General features: G+C 33.7%; 2 protein-coding genes and 1 long non-coding RNA gene across 16 annotated transcripts in view; 2 read left to right on the top strand and 1 right to left on the bottom strand.

The window, feature by feature from the left end:
• The window catches only part of LOC107306151 (rho GTPase-activating protein 32-like), a 670,538-nt gene that overhangs the window by 394,568 nt on the left and 256,575 nt on the right, over nucleotides 1-19,395 (top strand). The window lies entirely within an intron of this gene.
• LOC116652501 overlaps nucleotides 1-19,395 on the bottom strand; it is a 659,218-nt gene that overhangs the window by 386,525 nt on the left and 253,298 nt on the right. The gene's annotated exons all lie outside the window — the stretch shown is intronic.
• Nucleotides 1-19,395, top strand: part of STS (steroid sulfatase) — a 97,543-nt gene that overhangs the window by 68,851 nt on the left and 9,297 nt on the right. For all 8 annotated transcript variants that reach the window (XM_015848904.2, XM_015848910.2, XM_015848896.2 and 5 more), the window contains one exon: nucleotides 1,274-1,395. In XM_015848904.2, coding sequence (XP_015704390.1) covers nucleotides 1,274-1,395 — 122 coding nt within the window. The remainder of the gene's footprint in view (nucleotides 1-1,273; nucleotides 1,396-19,395) is intronic.

Below are 19,395 nucleotides of genomic sequence, written 5' to 3'. Positions count from 1 at the left end.
CTTGTAAAATTTGTAATTCACAAAAAGTACAAAATGCAAATTGCTATTTCTCTTCCATCAGTGATTCAGTAGCTTAGTTTATGGAAACATTTAAGTGACTTGTTTATTATATAACTGCATTTCAATGAAATCTGACATACTTTTTCAAAATATCATCAACACTGTCCAGGAGCAGAAAGAGAATTTATACATGTGATGCTCAAAAAGTAATGCCTACTATTCATTTTCATGGAAACTGCAATAGATACAGGGACCACAGTAACACTATTTGATTGAGCAGATGTTAAGCTACAGAACACTATTTTTAAGCATAGTTATGACCATTAGTGATGGTCAAAGCCTGAATGCTGCTTGAATAAAAATCTGTACCAGCAGAGATGACCCACTGTTGCTATTGCCACTGCTGAAACGTACCACTCTCATTCTGCTCACATCCACTGTTTGGTCTCTATAAACATTCAGCAAGCGTTGCTGAGTGTCAATAGGAGTCTTTTTTTTTTTTTTTTTTTTTTTTTTTTTTTTTTTTTCCCCTGCATGGAGGAATTAAATGACACACATTTGCTTCATATTCACTTCCATGTCTGACACCATTTTGTCAGACTGCCTCTCTGCTGTTGCACAGCAATGAAAGGTAATAGAATATTGGTGGGAAGGTTCATCCTCTACTGCAGTACCACCAACAATTGCCTCTGGCATTGTGAGCCAACATAATAAATTAGAACACAGCTCTTGTATTTGTGTGTGCATATGTACTTTGTATGTGTTTTTATATGTTGTTGGTAAACACTAATACATAGATCATTTTCAGCTTTGAAATCACTAGTTCTGTGTTAAACTCTGGCATTCATAATTTACTAGACATAATTATTACCATTGCTTAAGGGTATGCAAGCTCAGTGTAGCAGAGATTTCTTAGGTCTTGGTTGTTATGTCAGCCAGACTACTTCTAAACAACTTGAGCAGTTATATATTTAAATTCAGAGGGCTGTGCTTTAGCAGTTTAAACAAGTGTCTGATCTCATTCTCAGCAAGCAAAGTGGGAGCAAGAAGCAATCATTCCTAGTAAAAAACTATAAAATTAATGTTTCCTTAAATAATGTAGAAATCAAAGGGGAAGTGCACCTAAAGATTATTTTCCAAACTGATCAATTGGAAGTGTCTGTTCAAATCATGAGAGGTAGATTTCCAGAAGTGAAAATGCACAGTTATAACATCTTCTCAGAAAGAGGAAGTTTGGATTGTTCTTCTGAATTTGAAATGCTTTATTACCCAGAATTATTGATGGACATGATCTGATGCCTTTACTTCAAGGAAAAGTTATCCGATCGAAGCATGAATTTCTTTTCCATTACTGTAATGCATATTTAAATGCAGTACGATGGCATCCAGGAAACAGTAAGTAAACTTACTTACTCAAACTTTAAATGTTTAATATAATTGTTATTGCATCTTGAAAAGAATTGCAAAAAAGCCTTCAACTATAGTAACAAATAAATTGCTTAAAATATCTAACCATTCTTCATTATTTTGTTCACTATTCTTTTGCTAAAATACAGCTATTTACAGAGCCATGTTTCCATCTTGCATTTATTTATTGCTGGACATTAATATTGCATAGGAAGACAGTGCTGCAATCTATTTTTTAAACTTGCCTGGAAGATACCCTGTTCTGCAGAACAAAGTAGTCAAGGTTAACTGTTACATCTGTCTAAAAATGTACAGATAATAGGATGTCTTGCTGAGTAACAGCTTGAGTATGATACCAACCTGACCAATTTTTACTACTGAAATAATGAAGCGCAGAAGTATCATTGAGTCATAGTCATTATTCAGTAAATTAGTTCAGGATTATACATAACCTTTTCATGCTTTTTATGAACTAAATAAAGCCTTGTCTACTTATCCTCTCCTTCTTAACCAAAAGCTCACTGTTTCTGATAGCTTTGTCCAAAATAATTAGACCATGTTTCCTTTCCCATAAAAATCTCTGGTCTGAATGAAACTAAGTGTGTGTTTTTCACATATCAGTCAACATTAAAAGTTGCTCATAGTACTGCTTAAAAATGAAGATTTGAAACAATCCTTTGATGTAGCATTTTTGGTTAAAATGGTTTTTATATGTAATATTTTTCCTTTACCTAGTTTCAAGGCTAAGTTAGAGTGTAAGTCTGCAGATGAACAATAAGACCTATTTCAAGTCTACAAATTAAGTCATTTTCCAAAGGAAAAAAAAAAAAAAAAAAAAAAAAAAAAGGCTACATCAACGTTTTGTATTTACTGCAACTTTGCTTAAACATCTTGCATTTGATGAGCCATAAAGACGAACCAAACAATAGGAAAAGCTGTTTATCTAGGGCCATTTTTTAAAAATCTGTGATTGGATGTAATTATTCTGCCTCATAATGAGAGAAATAGGCAGAGCTCCAGGCAGGCAGAAGTCTTTTCTCATTAATACGCATTTGTGAGATGAAGTACCCCCTTAACTGAGCAAAGGGTCGACTTTGCTGAAGGTGAGTGTAATAAGAAATGAAGGGGAGTGATGATGAGGGCTAGTCTACTTCTTTTATTGAGAGAAAACAGTTTCAAGTGTGATATTCCTTTTATACATTCTCCAAAGGAAGTGAAACATAAAGCCTATTCAGAATCTGGTAATAACAGTGTCATAAGACTGGCATCATTTCAGAATGGAATCACATTTTGTTGGCCTACTATATAGTTTGAGAATAAGCAATAGCTAAGTATTGATTTCTGCTTTCTTTTGTATCTGACCCATAAAATTACTCTCCTTCAGTTTTACTTGTTCAATCTCAGATCTTCAGAAATGCCTTTTCAATGTAGACAACACAATCATATTTTTAAAGATATTTATTGCAGTGAGTTAAAGTTTTGTGCCTGCTTATCTCTGTCTCATGTGCTATTGTTGTACAGAGATAAACATACTTACATTACAGCTGCATGCACCCTGATACTATCAGCACTGCAAGTACTCGTGGAAGAACAAGTATGGTTATTTTTTTCTTTTGATATCTCAGCAACTTTACCTGAAGCAATTGATAAGTTCAAAGTGTATTATATTACCAGCTACTGTAATAATTGTTCTCTAGTCTCCCTCCACAGACCTTTTTTTAATCCTGATCACAGAGCTCATTGACAGGCACTACTTCTGCAAATACTAGGTGATATTATATTTTCATGTACAAAAATGAACATAGCTAAAGGAACCTGTATGAATGACATTTTATTTTATTTTATTTTATTTTATTTTATTTTATTTTATTTTATTTTATTTTATTTTATTTTATTTTATTNTTTTATTTTATTTTATTTTATTTTATTTTATTTTATTTTATTTTATTTTATTTTATTTTATTTTATTTTATTTTATTTTATTTTATTTTATTTATTTTGAGAAGACATTACTTCAGTCATTTAATTTAAAATGTTATGGTGCACTGGAACAGCTTGCCCAGAGATGTGGTGGATGCCTCATCCTTGAAGACATTCAAGGCAAGGCTGGATGGGGCTCTGAGCACCAGCACCCTGTTCTAGCTGTGGATGTCGCCATTCATTGCAGGGAATTTGGACTAGATGACTTTTAAAGGTCCCTTCCAAGTCTAAGGATTGTGTGATTCTATGATTGAAACTGCTGAGGAATATGTTATCTTTTATTAATTAAAGTACAGCTTATTCTAAAGATATAGAAAAAGAACATATATTACCCATATATATATATATACACCCTATATACCCTCTTTTTTTTGGGGGGGGGAAGACTTTGTTGGTCAGCCTCAGCTTGTATGTATATATATTTTTTTCTATATATAGTCAAAGCATAGGTTTAGCTTGGCTCCTAAGGAAAAATTGCATATACCAGGGAGTGAGAGGTGAGCAAGAGTTCTGCTTAGTCTATCACTCTTCTGTTGCCTGCAGCACTTCACAATTTGTTAAGAACTTTATCTTTGATGTTGTTAGATTGCTATTGTCTTTAAGTTAAAAACATGAAAAATCCTTTTTGGCTTTATTTTTGAAGCATGGGCTATAAAATATGAAACAGAGAAATTTGTTGTAGGTGAAATTTATAGTTTTGCAAACCTTTCCCCTGCTTGCATGCTTCTGAAGTCTGACTTCAGCAGGTATGCTTTCCACATCAACCAGAGAATTTCATAAATGTCAAAGTGAGCAATTAGTTTTGCTGAATATTTTACATTTATATTTTCACAGTCAAAGGCACTCCTCATAACCAAATCAATGCTTATCCTCATAGAAATATATTAGTTAAGTCAGTTACAACATTCACAGCATATTTTTCCCTTCATCAGCCCTTTGAAGGAGCATTTAGAGAATGTATGCTACTTGAGAATGCTCTTCTCAACAATTACAAATGTAAGCCTTATCCTTCCTGGAGAGATGTGAGAAAAAGAATCTGTCCCTTTCTTTTTCTCTCTTTGCCAAAGAAAAGAGGCTAACACCATCTTCTTCATCTCTCTGATTCACTTTCATTTTATCTGATACTAAAAAATAATTCACATTCTTTAATTCAGAATTTAAAAAAGAATGGAATAGTAGGCAATTTCCTTGGCTTACAATTCACATTTCTCTCTCATAGAGAAAAATACTAATGCTTGTGATAAGTCCTTGAAAACAATAAATGTATACAGTCCAAATTATTGGAAGATGAATTCCTGTTCCTCTAAAACCTGACAAATATCTGACAAATATCTTATTGGAAGATCTTAAAACAGTGTCAGCAAAGTACTGTGATTTTCCATTTTCAGTGCATATTCTTCACAATTTCCTGTTGTACCACATAAGTACCAACATACAAAAACAGCAGATGTGAAATATATATATATATTAGCTTTTCTTTCTGTTTAGTCTGAAGTAATTATTTAGGTTGTTTAGTTAAACTACGTTCAAAGATAAAACAAATCAGGTGTAAGTTCTGCCTTGAATTTCTTAAGCTGAGATGTTCAGAGTTTTGTATAGAGTTCTGTTATTAATGTGTATCATAAAATACTTTGGCCTAATTCAACATCACACATACTTCTACTAGTGTGAATAGACTGATACTTGTGTACTTGCAAAAGCTATAATTTAGCATAACTGAAAGCTAAAAAATATAGAGAGCTCTGTCTCTAGCACATTAGTGGTCTATGAATCAGTACTATTAAAAATGCATTGCTATGACAACTTAATTATAAAGAGAGAATTCTTCAGATACAGAGCAAATCTTCAGCTGAAGGGAACTATTGCATCTTTCAGGTTCCTCTGACTGTGGGCAAAATTTGAATTTGATAAGGAGGGAATATATTGTAACCCTGCTTAATAAACATTGAAAAATCTGATGCAGTACAGTTTGTATTATAAAGAAATAATAACATTCATAATATTTTGTTACTAATAATACAAATACTATAATATTTCTGATAAATGTTACAGTGACTGTGCTGACAGTGCTTTACATTTTCTATTTCAAAATGGATTTTATTATTTAGTGGAAGCTATTTTTATTCCAAGAAAAAGGAGGAATATAAACATGTAATACACGTTTGCATTATTATGAAAATATTTAGTGACTTGTGTGCTAGATTTCTCTTCTAGTAAATTATTATAAAATTGGCATTTTAGAATTATTTGCTTCCATATTCTGAAATTGTCATTCAGTTCTTTTTTAAAAAAAAACAAAACAAAACAAAACAAAACAAACAAACAAGAAAAACCAAAAAAAAAAACAAACAACAAAAAACAAGAGATAAGTTCAACTGAGGCACAGTAAACCATAGAATCAAACTGGCACATCATACATGTATAATGACTTTTAAAGGCTGCAGAATTTCACTGAAGATCTTTACTTCAGTTTACATGAAAAAAAAATAATAATAACGATAAGATGGACATTATTAATAGTTATAGAAATGTAAATACAGTATTAAAAATGATCTTATCTATCTATGCACACTTGTCTTCTACAAAGGACAAAATAATCAGAAAATGTCTAGATCTAATATATGAGGAAGATATCTAATCACGAGGAAGACTGTAAAGGTATCAAATGATAAGTCCTTTTAATATTTTTGAAAGTCTGGTAAGTCTAAAAGGTGATGTGCTCTGTTATCTGATATTTTAGCCAAGTATTTTGCTGAAATTGGATGTTTAATACAGGGTGATACCAGGTAAAAACTTTCCACTGAACGCTGAGGCTTATATTACCTCCTTGAAAGTGCATTAACTGCAATCCAGGGGTATACCTTCAGTGCTGTTCAGTCTGAAGAATGCGTAGCTGAAAACCATTGGTCAGGTGGTGAAAATGTGTCAGAATATTACCTCTGAAAGGAAGTTTTCATAAAACTTAGCTCTGTCTAACCTATGAGCATAACTCTCACAATTTTTTTCAGTTAGCTTCACTTACAAAATAGAGTGTTTTTAATTATTACTTATTCTTAGTTTCTTGTATCTTGGGATCTTCTACAATTGCTGGCAATAGCTCAATCAAATTCACCATTCAGGGATTCTTTCTATGTTATTACAGAATTCATAGCTATTGTGATTAACAGATATTGCAAAACCCAACATCCAGTTTTCCACAGTATTCCATGAGAAATATTTTGTTTTTCATATAGGGGTGCTGACATCTTTCTAGTCATGTATTTAACATTTTCTGCAGCATTGGTTGTTACATTATTAAAGCAATTAAAACAATGAGGAATATTTTCTATTCTGCAGGTTTTAGTCCAGTAAGTGGTAAAAATGTTTAGAATCTTTTGTTTTAGAGAGGTTCATCTGGGTTCTACAGAACTAAAAAGTTAAGCTCATAAGAAAAAGAAGACAAAGCAGGAAAGATCTGCTTAGAAGTACCATTTTAAAACAACTTCTAGTTTTGACAGGTATTACCATTTATGTGAGATGGAATTAAAATAAAATTAACTTCTGAATGAGTGAGAGTAAGGAAAGGAATGCTTTGAATTTTTCCTTAACCCTTGAAAAGATAAGTTACTCATAATGTAAGGAGTTATGTTGTTACATTGAAGAGGGTTCACATTGTTTACAGAATCATTCTTACTTTCATTTTTATTAATATCATATTGGGTCTTAATAACTAAAAACTGTGGGCTGAATTCATATGCTTAAAGAGTCCCCATTTGTGAACACAGTGTTTACGTCTGGGGATTTGAACTTGATGAGCTCTAGAGGTCTCTTCCAACCCTTACAATTCTGTGATTCTGTAATTAGAGAGTATTCAGAAGGAAGAGTCTATGCAGATACTGTAAGCTGAGAAACACCATGATATTATATAGAACAAATATGAAAATCTTATTTTTACTATCAAATTTTCAGTGCAAGAGTAGATAGGTGAAGCTGTTGTCTGCAGCAAGTATAAATGCATTAGTTTGAAAATGAAAGATTTTGGATAAAAAAATGGTGGCAATATACTTCTTATAAAATCTTCCCCTTTCTTGTTTCGCCCATTTTGAGCATTTAAGAAAGAAAGCCTTTCACAAGCTGTCCACACAGTTCTCTCTGCTGGCAGCGATAGGACCCAAGGGAACAATAGGATGGATCTGTGTGAGGAAAGGTTCAGGTTGGGGATTAGGAAAATGTTCTTCACCAGAGGGTGGTCAAACACTTGAAGCAAGCTCCCCAGAGCAGTGATCATGGCACCCAGTCTGCTGGAATTCAAGAAGTATTTGGAAAATGTTCTCAGGCACCAGGTGTGAATTTTGAGTAGATATGTGTTGGACACAATGATCTTCACTGTAACCTTCCAACTTGGTGTAGTCTATGATTCTATTATTCTATCTCTAAATATTTGTTATTTGAAATGTATTACTTATTGTTCTACCCTCTAATATAATAAAAAATTTGCAGTTTATGCATCTACTGAAGCCTCATAAGTAGATTTCCTGCCTCCAGGTCATTAATTTCAAAGTAGTAAGAAATTTGTTCCTTGTGTTCTTTGATTTACCATGAATGACTGTTACATAGCTTCATAAGTAAACAGTCAAGTGTGGTTGTCACACCTGTATGCAGAACCCATTCCCTTGCATAGGTGTTTCTAGTACTTTTGCTTGCTTGCTTGCTTTGTGGTGAACAAAAGATGCTTGCTGGTGCAGATTAGGAAGGTTTCACATTGTCTACAAGAATGCCATTGATTATTGTTTCTTGCATTCATTGCTGAACAATACAGAGGAAGTTAAACTTGATAGAAAATTGGTACAGGAACTGACCATCTTCTTTTGCACAGCACCTTTAGAAGGAGAGATAACAATACTATATCACCATAACTGCTCACGTCAAAGAGATATTTTGTTGTCTTACAATGAAATATATTTCTTTTTTTTAAATCAAATCTTATCATAACGATTTCCTACATTTCTTAGAAAATAAATGATTTGAAAGGATGAGAAATGAGGGATTTGAAGAAGAAAGATTTTTGTATCGTCAAAAAGATTTTTGCTTTCTATTTAGAATAGAGTTCTTCAGTTACAGTAAAACTGATGCAAGAACAGTTTTGTCTGAGAGAGCCATTCCACCAGAGTAAGACCATGTTAAATGTCCTTTGACACAGACATTATACACCTAGACCTTCTCTCAGTGATCATATAATACTGCTTTCATCATATAAAAATAGCAACCGAAACATACTTGTCTATCAATTCTAAGATATTCTGACCTAAATAAGTAATGTTCTTAGTGAACAGAGAAAGGTTGACAGGTTTCAGTGATTATAAAAAGGCAAAAGCATTTAGAGTAGCTAATTCAGTATTGTTTAAACTTCAACATGAATGGCTCCCTGTCAGATACTGTGTCATGCACTTATGACAGTAAAAAGGGGGGGAGGGGGGGAAGTATCTTACAGACTCTTTTGGTTTTTTTTTGTATACTTTACATCTAACACTTCAGTAAGAAAGAGGTTAGAATATTTGTCTGATAGTTTTTTATTTTTTTTATTTTTTTTCTTTTCAGATGTTTAATGGGAGTAAAAACAAATACATATAATAACAAGTTCGTAAGAACAGCTAAAAATGTGCTGCAAATTTCAAAAATGAATTTCAGCTAACCAAATAAGATAAAACATGGTTCTAAAACAATGTCTAGAGCATTTCACTTCTAAAAATGTCTTCTGTTTAGTGTTGCATCTGACCTGGCAGCATTCTGTTTGTTACATTCAGAACATAGCTCATATTCATCATAATGTAAAAATCAGATTCAAATGGCATTTTTCATCTTAAGCAATGATCTTCAAGGGTAGTAGTTTTTGCATGAAAAATCCACACGAGGTATCCTGCAAGCCACAGCCTGTGCCATTCTATTACGGCTAGAAAAGTAAGCAAATTGGTTTACTGGAGAAATTCCCCGGCAACCTGACTGTCAAGAGTTGGATTAATTCTCAATAAGTTAGAAAAGATCATGCTATGAAGAACAGAAAAGATATTTGCAGATAACAACAGTGAATGCTCAGAGAATAAGTGCACGTGGACAATGTTATGCTGGTGGTCAATGTGTGCCTGTGGACAATGTGCACTATTTAAGTGTAGGTGCTTTCTGAATGTAAGTCCTCATTAGTACTTCAAAAAGGCAAAAGAACAAGGAATCACTATAAATGTCATCAGCTTGTGAAAGGCTCATGTCTCAGTACAAACAATGACATTCCTGTTGATTTCAGAAATTCATATTTGACTTCAAAGAATTAGGGGATACATAAAACATTAAATGCATTAATAGGTTTATCTTAGCATGAGAATAATTTCTGAACACAAATATCCAAGTTCAGTTTCATGGTTAATGGAAGTGTAATTTGTCAGTCAATAGAACAGAGACTGAGAACTACAAAAATGCAGGTTGTTCATCTGCTTCTGTTCATTCAGGCCTGCCTTAGCAGAACTGCTAGGTCATTTAGAAGGTCTGGTGATGTCAAGAATACCAAGTAGCTCAAAACACCAAGGCTGTATAGAAGCAACAAAAAACTGACCTAGAGCACCATGCAGTTGTTTACAAGGAGTCTGAAATGATTGGAATTTGATACAAAAGAGATTTTACACTGCCTGTAGTTCCTGAGCATCATCAAAAACCTTTTTCCCTCCTCCCTCACATTCATATACTATAGTATTTCAAATCTCTAGATAGGAATTGTTTTAGTTTCTGCCTGTGCTTTTAAATAGTTTTGTAGCATACTGATATTTTGGGGAAAAAAAATAAAAAATTAAAAGGAGAAAAAAAAAATAGAACTAAATTCTAAAAAATATGTTTGAACACTGATAGGTTAAAAGAAATTCTGTTACTCATATTTCACAAAATATTTTTTAATATGAGCTTTTAAATAAATTAATCTATTTATAAGTGTTCACATTTGAAGACAGGAAATATGCAAAAGCATTTTACTTCTGTGTCTCCTTAGCATAGGTTAAACTTGAAAAAAGTTAACAAGTTATGCCATAATGGAGTGGGAAAATAATTATTTGAATGCATGAAAGGATTATTCTACTGGTTGGTATTCTTTGAATTTAGGATCTGGCAAATGATTGGAACTAACAAAAGCAGTATGCACATGCACATCTGCCTGAGTATTTTCTAAGTAATTCTTCATATTGTAAAGCATATTTTAAATCTGTGTACAAGACAGTATTCCATTCATAGAGAGGGTTTATGGCCATTGCAAGAAAGTGCTAACAGCAGTCACATTCTCTTTGCCTACACATACAATAAAAAATGCCCACAACAATTGTTCTTTGTCTTTCCTAACAGATTTCAAGAATTTTGTTTAGTTTGTGGATTCATTGACCTCAGATATATATTCACCCTCTGATTAAATGGTTAAATTCAATTTCAGTTGCCATGTATGACAAGGTGTATGAGAGCACACAGTGTCCACTCTCAGGCAGAGAAAGGAGCACATTTAGGAGGGTTTAAAGCATCTGTTTTCTTTTGTGATCCAAAGGTCTACATGGCTGTGTAACATATCTGCACAGGGTATCTTACTCCTCTTCTGATTAAATTTCTATACACTTGGGAAGACAGCTGGAGAAGCCAACATTCTATTTTACATTTTGTTTTAAGATCTTTTCATGGTAGATAGGCAGGAAGAAAGTAGTGGTCCAAAACTTATGAGAATCAGCAAGACAGAGAAAGCCTTCAAGGTGAAGGTGAGGATTTGAGTGATAGGGAAATCTGTCTGGCCTGATATCCTTTTCAATGTAGTTTGATTGGTCTAATCCTAAGTGAAATGCAGACTTCTTTCTATGTCTCCATACCCTAAGTGCCAAGATCTTGGGTTGAAATACCATGTATTGGCAAAGAAATAGAGTTTAAGCTTGGGCCTGCGAACTGGATAATCTTGGAGGTCTTTTCCAACCTTGGCAATTCTGTGATTCTCTTCTTAGCATGATTTCCAGACCATTAAAAACATATTTCTTTGGAAATATAAGAAAAATTTCAACAACTATGTAAAGATTGCCTGAATCTCTCTATTTTAATTAGTCACTTTACTGAGGTTGTTATCACTGTCTGTCAGTTCTCTTTTGCAGAACAGCATACAAGAAGGAGGTACCATAGTAAACACAATAGGAAATATATATATATATACAATAGGAAAAAAATATATTACCCTTACTATTGTCACAGACCTTTAGAGAGTATTTTGGCAAAGAAATTAGCTAAACTGAGAGATGCAGACTGGGTCTGTAGAGCTATGGATAAAATTTGGTTGTAAGCTTCAAAATCCAAAAAATATCTAACAGTATGTAGATGTCTGTATTTCTTAATACCCTTTGAGTGCTGTAATTATTCTTAACTACTGTGGGAATGGAGGGCATATATAAAATTTATATCTTGTCATGTAATGCCAAAAGCATTTTCAGTTGTCTGGAGGAAATACAGTGTGTATCTGAATGACTTTAGACAGCAAACTGTTTTTTATTCTATTTATTTATATTCCTAAAACAAGGGGTTAAGGTTGTTAATCTAAACCATAATCTATAGGAACATATTCTATGAGTAAAAAGATAAAAAGGATTTCATCATCAAGTATGTGGCTGTCTTTGTTTAACTCAACTTTGTAACTGTCTTGTACAAAAGAGCCCAGACTTCATAGTATTACAAAAACTAATAATAAAGGTTGGATTAAACGTGTGTACAAATTCACTCTTCAAAGATACTCTGAGCTAGACTAGAATTGTTACACTGAATACCAGTTAAAAATAGAAGAGCAACACAAAGAGAAGTAACACCACTGGCAGAAATGGTCTATCTAACCTTCTTGTAACTGAGTTTCAGAGATTGGAAGAAAAAGTAAACAGAATTTATTTTGCCGTGCGGGAAAAAAATAAAAAATAAAAAAAAAAAAAAATCCTTTGTGACCCATGAAAGAGATAGGCTAAAAGTTTTAAGCTAAAAACTGAACTGTAGTCACTTTTAAGATGAAAATCAGACACCACCCGAAATCATAGCAATTTTGTCCTTTTACTCAAAATTCTAAGGAGATATATAGTATGAAGATAATGGCTGGTGCTTCCCAGGTCTCTTACTGCTTATTTTCTGTTTTGAGATTAATTCACTTTGGAGTTGATTATATCTCAGCTGAACACTCTGGTTATGTGTAGGACTATTCTGTGCTGCTGAATCTCTCCAGTGGGCCCAAGAAAGGCTTTGTTCAGATATAAGTTCATGCAGATGGTTTGAAAAACACCTGGAATTACCAGGACATGCTGGGTAGTATATCATGTAAATAATAGATAAATAAAATTTAATAGGAGTTGAAGAACATCTGTAGATCCTTTCTTAAACAATTAGCTGAGCACACAAGTAGCTTTGGTCACAGATTACATTGTACTTTGCTTAATTTAAGTGTGAGATTAGTATTTGAGTTCTTAAATAAAAATACAGATACTTTGTTGAACTAAAGGCAAACAAGGTAAAATCGTCCTCTCAGTAAATTCATGGGAATTTTGGTATTCACTTCAAAAGACCAGAACTCTAAAAATGTCACAGAAATGAAATTTGGAACTGACAATGCAATGAAGAATGGGGAAGTCCAAAGGAAGAAACACTTGCACCAAAGTATTCATTTAAAATCTAGCAAAAGTTTGTGAAAAATAAGTATTAGAAAATGTTTCTAGATAAAACACTGAGTGAAAGAAGTGTGCCAATAAAACGTCTTCATCTTCAGCAATAAAGTTAATGAATTACAGTAGCACGAAAGTTAAAATAGAAGAAACCATCTATCAGGAAAGCACTAAAAAATACATTGTAGGCAACTGTCATGAAGTGGCAGATGAATTAGGTGACAAAAAAAAAATTGAAATATCTGAAATGAGCTTTTATTCTTATTTGCTACAACTGGAACAGAGAAAATGCATATATTAATGTAAGAAAGATATGGGCATCACATAAGCGAATGTTCAAATGTACTTTAGCTACTGAGTATTTCAGAGGTCATTCAATGATTTTTATGGAGGAGTAAGACATTAAAAATATATATATGTTTATAAAGAAGAAAGTTTTGTGGGTATTTTTGTTTGTTTTAAAGAAAATAGTCTGCAGACTTCCATCTGTATTTTCTGGCTCAGTTAAAAATAGGGACTTCAAACATACTTGAGAGGAGGAGATTTACAATCTATGAATTCTTTCGGGTCTTTCATAAGCAGCAGCACCTTGTAAATAGATCTTGGCTTCCAAGTCAAATTGAAGATGGGCTAGAGATCACTAGAGAGATAGAAAGTTTGATTCTCTAACTTGTTGTTGTGTCTTACTCTGAAAGTGACTACAGTAGAAAGAACATAATACAAATGCTTTTCACCAGAACCTCTATGATGTTTATGAAAGCAAATCTACTCCATTTCTTTGATTTCTGTCTGGTTATTTTTGCATAACAAAGAAGCAGTTATGGAACAAAGACCTATTTTCATATTCAAGTCATAAGAGTACCAGGCAATAGCTATATAAAGAATTGGGAAGGAAAAAAAAAAAAAAAAAGAAAAGAAAAAAAAAAAATAGAAAAGAAAAAGAAAAAAAAGAAAAAGTAAAAGAAAAAGAAAAAGAAAAAGAGAAAAAAAGGAATAGAAAAAGAAAAAGAGTAAAAGAAAAAGAGAAAAAGAAAAAGAAAGAGAGAAAAAAAAGAAAAAGAAAAAGAAAAAGAAAAAGAAAAAGAAAAAGAAAAAGAAAAAGAAAAAGAAAAAGAAAAAGAAAAAGAAAAAGAAAAAGAANAAAAGAAAAAGAAAAAGAAAAAGAAAAAGAAAAAGAAAAAGAAAAAGAAAAAGAAAAAGAAAAAGAAAAAGAAAAAGAAAAAGAAAAAGAAGAAGAAAAAGAAAAAGAGAAAATTAACCATCCCTTTTTAAAAGCATCATTAGTTATGTTAAGGGAAACAAAGTAATTTGCAAGAAAGTTGTTCATTGAAGAATGATGACTTAGAGATTATTGTATTATGGATGACCACAGAGCAAGGTTGGTTATCTCTTATCTGGGAGCTTGGGAACTACAAGTGACCCTAGCTGTGGAAGCAACTGACAGCACCCAAGCAGAATGAGAAGAGCTGAGTGCCAATGACAAGGTCCATCAGTAACCCCTAACTACGTGAACTGGTGATTCATATTTAAGGTCTACTTATAGAGTTCAATCAGAAGCAGGAAGAGATAAGAATGAAGGCATAGGTGGAAGAAAGGCTACAACCTCAGGCAGTCCAGAGATGGGGCTAAGGAGTGGTACTCCTATGGCAGTTCTGATGACCTTAGGCTATGATGAAAGAGGTATCCTGGCCCATAAACAGAGTGTGTGGATGAGGTTCCAACACAGGCCCTGGTGAGGACCAGTAAGGCATACTAGAATTCTCAGGGTTCCAGCATCTCAGGTTTTTAGCAAATTCCAAGGCAGGTGTGAGATACTACCTCTGAGCTAATCTGATCTATCTGTTATCTTCAAAAGAGAAATAAGCAGAATTATTCTCACTCTAACATAGAATTCTAACAAAGATAAAAAGCAGAACAGTGAACAGTGGCATCTAGCTTTCATAAAAACTTAAATACTTCAGAGATCCAGAATTAGGTGAGATGACCAAACTGTCAAATTACATAATAAATAGCAGTAGAGCACTGAGCAGTAAATCCTACTGAGTGCCTGAAGTGTAAAAAAGTGTCTCACTACCTTTTTTACAATGTGAAAGACATGAATATTTTTCTAAATGTCAAGAATGATACTGTATGTCTTCTAAAGTTAACTGGGAATTTTAAGATCATGTAGTGTAATTAATGTCATTTTTCTTTTAAATCAGCAGGGGTTCAGATAAGAGCCTGCCAACAAATATGCAATAAATAAGGTAGATAGTTTAGACTGTGTAGTAAAATACAATGGTTGAATTGGTTTTGTATAACTGAATAACATTTTATCCATGCATCAGTGTCCTGAGAGATCTGACAAGAGTAGTCAGAGAAGAAAAGCATGGATTAGATACAGATCCTGTTTTAAGTTACACCAGCATAAAGTGTTTTAAAGTCCATGAAGGATTTCAAAAGCATCAAATTCCTCCTTTGAAATAGTGAAGCTGTGGGGGAAATACACTTTCCATTTAGGGATGACACATGAGTCTTCAGCTTACTTAAACCACATTTTGGTTGGACCAAGTGTAACCTTTTTCTTATCTCTGAACTGTGTCCTGTTACAATGTATTCATCCTTTTCCCATCACTTTATCTCACTTTCCCTCCCTATTTCACGACTTTTAGCCTCACTTAGGCTTTCTTTCTTTTATTCTCTTAATAGATGCTTGTATGTGTCTTTACTTTCTGAATCTGTAGAAACTATAATAAACTCTGATATTCACAAGAATTTTCCTGTGATTTGTCTTTTCGGTCTTTTAATTTTGCAAGTCCTATCATTTCCACCATTCTCTCCTTTCTTTTCTTACAAGAGGTTGTTGGTTTTTTGTTTGTTTGGTTGGTTGTTTTTTCTTGTTTGTTTGTGGTTTTTTGTTTGGTTGGTTGGTTGTTTTTTCTTCTTTGTTTGTGGTTTTTTTTATTTGTTGTTTGGTGGTGTTTTTTTTTTTTGTTTGGTTGCGTGTTTTTTTTTCTGTTCGTTTGTGTTTTTTGTTTTGGTTGTTGGTTGTTTTTTCTTCTTTGTTTGTTTTATTCAGTTTGTGTGTGTGGTATTTTTATTTGTTTTGTTTTGATTTACTTAACTTTTAGTTTTCATTTTTACTTCTTTCTTTGTTCTTTTGTCTTGAAGCTTAAATCATAACAGGTGCAACTGAATTGGGGTGACTCATTGTGGGCATATTGCTTGGTAGTGTGAAATAATGACTGAAAGAAAAAAAAGATGTAATCGATATGCTTGAAACAATGAGAAGCACATATCTAGTCTACTGAATCAAGCTAAAGGAAAACTACGACCTAACCGATGCAAAACTACCACATTTCTGGATACCAATATTTTAGGTAGGAAAATGTTTTCCTTGACAAACATGACAAAGCCTTTACATTATTTTCTCTTCTCAGTTTTGCCATTGTGCTCATCTCATATATATACGCATCCGAACTGGAGTAGGAAGGACGAGGAGCTCGGCTATACACCGGCAAACCTGAGAAGAGAAAATAATGCTAATGCTTTGTCTTTTGTCAAGGAAACAGTTTTCCCTACTAATACTTGGTAATTAGAATAGTGCTGTATGTCGAGATGAATTAGGCTGAGTCCTTATACTTGAATATAAAACAGACTTTTCGTGTGCTTGTCTGTTCAACGCAGCAGAAATAATCTCTTTTTTTACCTTTCAGTCATCTATTTCACAGACTAACCTAAGCAATAATGCCAACGATGCGCTAATGAATCACAACCGCCATGAATTCATTGCACCTTGTTATGATTTAAGCTTCAAGACAGTGATAAGAACAAAGGTAAGAGATTGAGAAATTATTGGACTAAAGTTAGTAAATCAAAACAAACAATTTCAAAATACACCACCACCACGAACATAATATAACACACAAAGAAGAAAAAACACAACCACAAACAAAACCGACAAACGACAAGAAAAAACAACCAACCGAAACAAACAAAAAAAACCAACCAACCAAACAAACAAAAAAACCCTAAACAAACGAAGGAAAACCAACCAACCAACCCAAACACCCCCCCCCCACCCCCAAGCACCCCCCCACCCGCCACCCCACCCCCCCCCCACCCCGCCCCCCCCCCCCCCCACAAAAAACCAACCACCTCTTTGGTCAGAAAAGAAAGGAGAGAATGTGGAAATGAAGGACTGTGCAAAATATCAAGACCGAAAAAGACACATCTACAGAAGAATTCTTGTGAATATCAGAGTTTAGTTATGTTTCTACAGATTCAGAAAGTAAAGACACAGTACAAGCATCCGTCATTAACGAGAAATAAAAAAAGAAAGCCTAAGTGAGGCTAAAATCGTAAATAGGGAGGAAAGTGAGATAAAGTGCATGGGAAAGAGGATGAATATCATTGTAACCGGACATAGTTCAGAGATAAAAAACTGTTACCACTTGTCCAACAAAAGGTGTTTAAGTCAGGCCTGAAGCCCATGTCGTCATCCCTAAATGGAAAGTGTATTTCCCCCCCCATGCTCCACTATCTGTCAAAAGGAGGAATTTGCCTGCTTTTGAAATCCTTCATTGGACTTTAAAAAACACGTTTCACTGAGGCTGTAAACCTAAAACAGGATCGTGATCATCTCATAAGCTTTTCTTCTCTGACTCACTCCCTTGGTCAGTCTCTCAGGAACTGATGCATGGATAAAATGTTATCAGTATACCAAAACCAATTCAATCCATGTGTATTTACTACACAGTCAAACTACTACCTTTATTTTATTGCAATATTGTTCGGCAAGGCTCTTCTCTGAACCCGCTGCTGAATTAAAGAAAAATGACATTAATTACACTACCATGATCTTAAAATTCCCGTTAAACTCTTCCCCCCTCCCCCGTCCACCTTCTTGCCATTCAGCAAAATATATTCATTCTTTCACATTTTTTTTTGTAAAAAAGGTATGAGACACTTTTTTACCCTTCAGGCACTCAGTAGGATTACTGCTCAGTGCTCTATGCTATTATTATGGTTAATTTGACAGTTGTTCATCTCACCTAATTCAGGATCCTCTGAAGTAATTTAAGTTTTATGAGAAGCTAAGATGCAACTGTGTCACTTCTTCTTTTTATCTTGTTAGACATCTATTTCACACCAGGTACATATTGATGTCTCCGTGAGAGGAGATTCTCTTGTCTTTGAAAAGAAATCATCATCTAACTTAGTAAGATATCTCGAGACTGCCCCTTGACTTTTTGCTAAACAACCTGCAAATCGGAAACCCTGAGAATTCTAGTATCGGCTTTACTGGGTCCTCACCAAGCTTGTTGGAACTCATCCCACCACAACTCTGTTTATGCCAGGTACCCTTTCAATCATAGCCTAACGGTCAATCCAGAAACATGCCATAGGGACCACTCCTTCCCTCATCTCTGGCGCCCTGGGTTGTAGCCTTCTCCACCTATGCCTTCATCTCTTATCGTCTTTCTGCCTTCTGATTGAACTCTATAGTAGAACCTTAAATAATAATACGTCATATGTGGACACGCTATATGTTAGGGGTTACGGGATCGGACCTTGTCATTGACCTCTTCTCATCTGCTGGGGCTGTCCGTTGCTTCCACTGGTCCTGTAGTTCCCAAGCTCCCATAATCAAGGATAACCAAACCTGCCGGTCTCCATAATCAATACATCTCTAAGTCATCATTCCTCAATGAACAACTTTCTTGCAAATTACTTGTTTCCCTTAAACGAACTAATGAGTCTTTTCCAAAAGGATGGTTTTTTCTCTTTCTTTTTTCTCTTCTTTTTCTTTTTTCTTTTTCTTTTCTTGCTCTCCTTTTTTCTTTTTTTTTCCTCTTTTTCTTTTTTTCTTCTTTTCTTTTGTTTCTTTTTTCTTTTTCTTTTTTTTCTTTTTCCTTTTCTTTTCCTTGTTCTTTTCTTCTTTTCTTTTTTTTTTCCTTTTTGTTTCTCCCTGTTTATCTTATTTCCTTTTTTCTTTTCTTTCTTTTCCTTTTGCCCTCTCCCTCTCCTTCTTCTTCTCTTCCTTCTCCCTTCCCCTTCCCCTCCCGCTTCTCTCGCACACCCATCCTCTCACTCCGTCCACTCTCCTCTTTTTTCTTTTAAAAACTCTTTTTCTTTCTATCCTTTTTTTTTTTTTCTTTTTTATTTCGTTTTTTTTTTTTTTTTCTTCCTTTATTTTCTATTTTTTTTCCTTTTTTTTTTTTTTTCTTTTTTTTTTTTTTCTTGTTGTTTTTTTTTTTTCTTTATTTCCCACCATCTTTTTTTTTTTTTCCTTTTTTATTTTTTTTTTTTTTTTTCTCCCGCTTTATTTTTGTCCTTTTTGTTTTTTTTATTTTTT

This window comes from Coturnix japonica, chromosome 1 (genome assembly GCF_001577835.2).
Source record: "Coturnix japonica isolate 7356 chromosome 1, Coturnix japonica 2.1, whole genome shotgun sequence".
Taxonomy (NCBI): domain Eukaryota; kingdom Metazoa; phylum Chordata; class Aves; order Galliformes; family Phasianidae; genus Coturnix; species Coturnix japonica.
The sequence above is the reverse complement of the archived record's forward strand: the minus strand, read 5'-3'. Positions and strand labels throughout refer to the sequence as shown.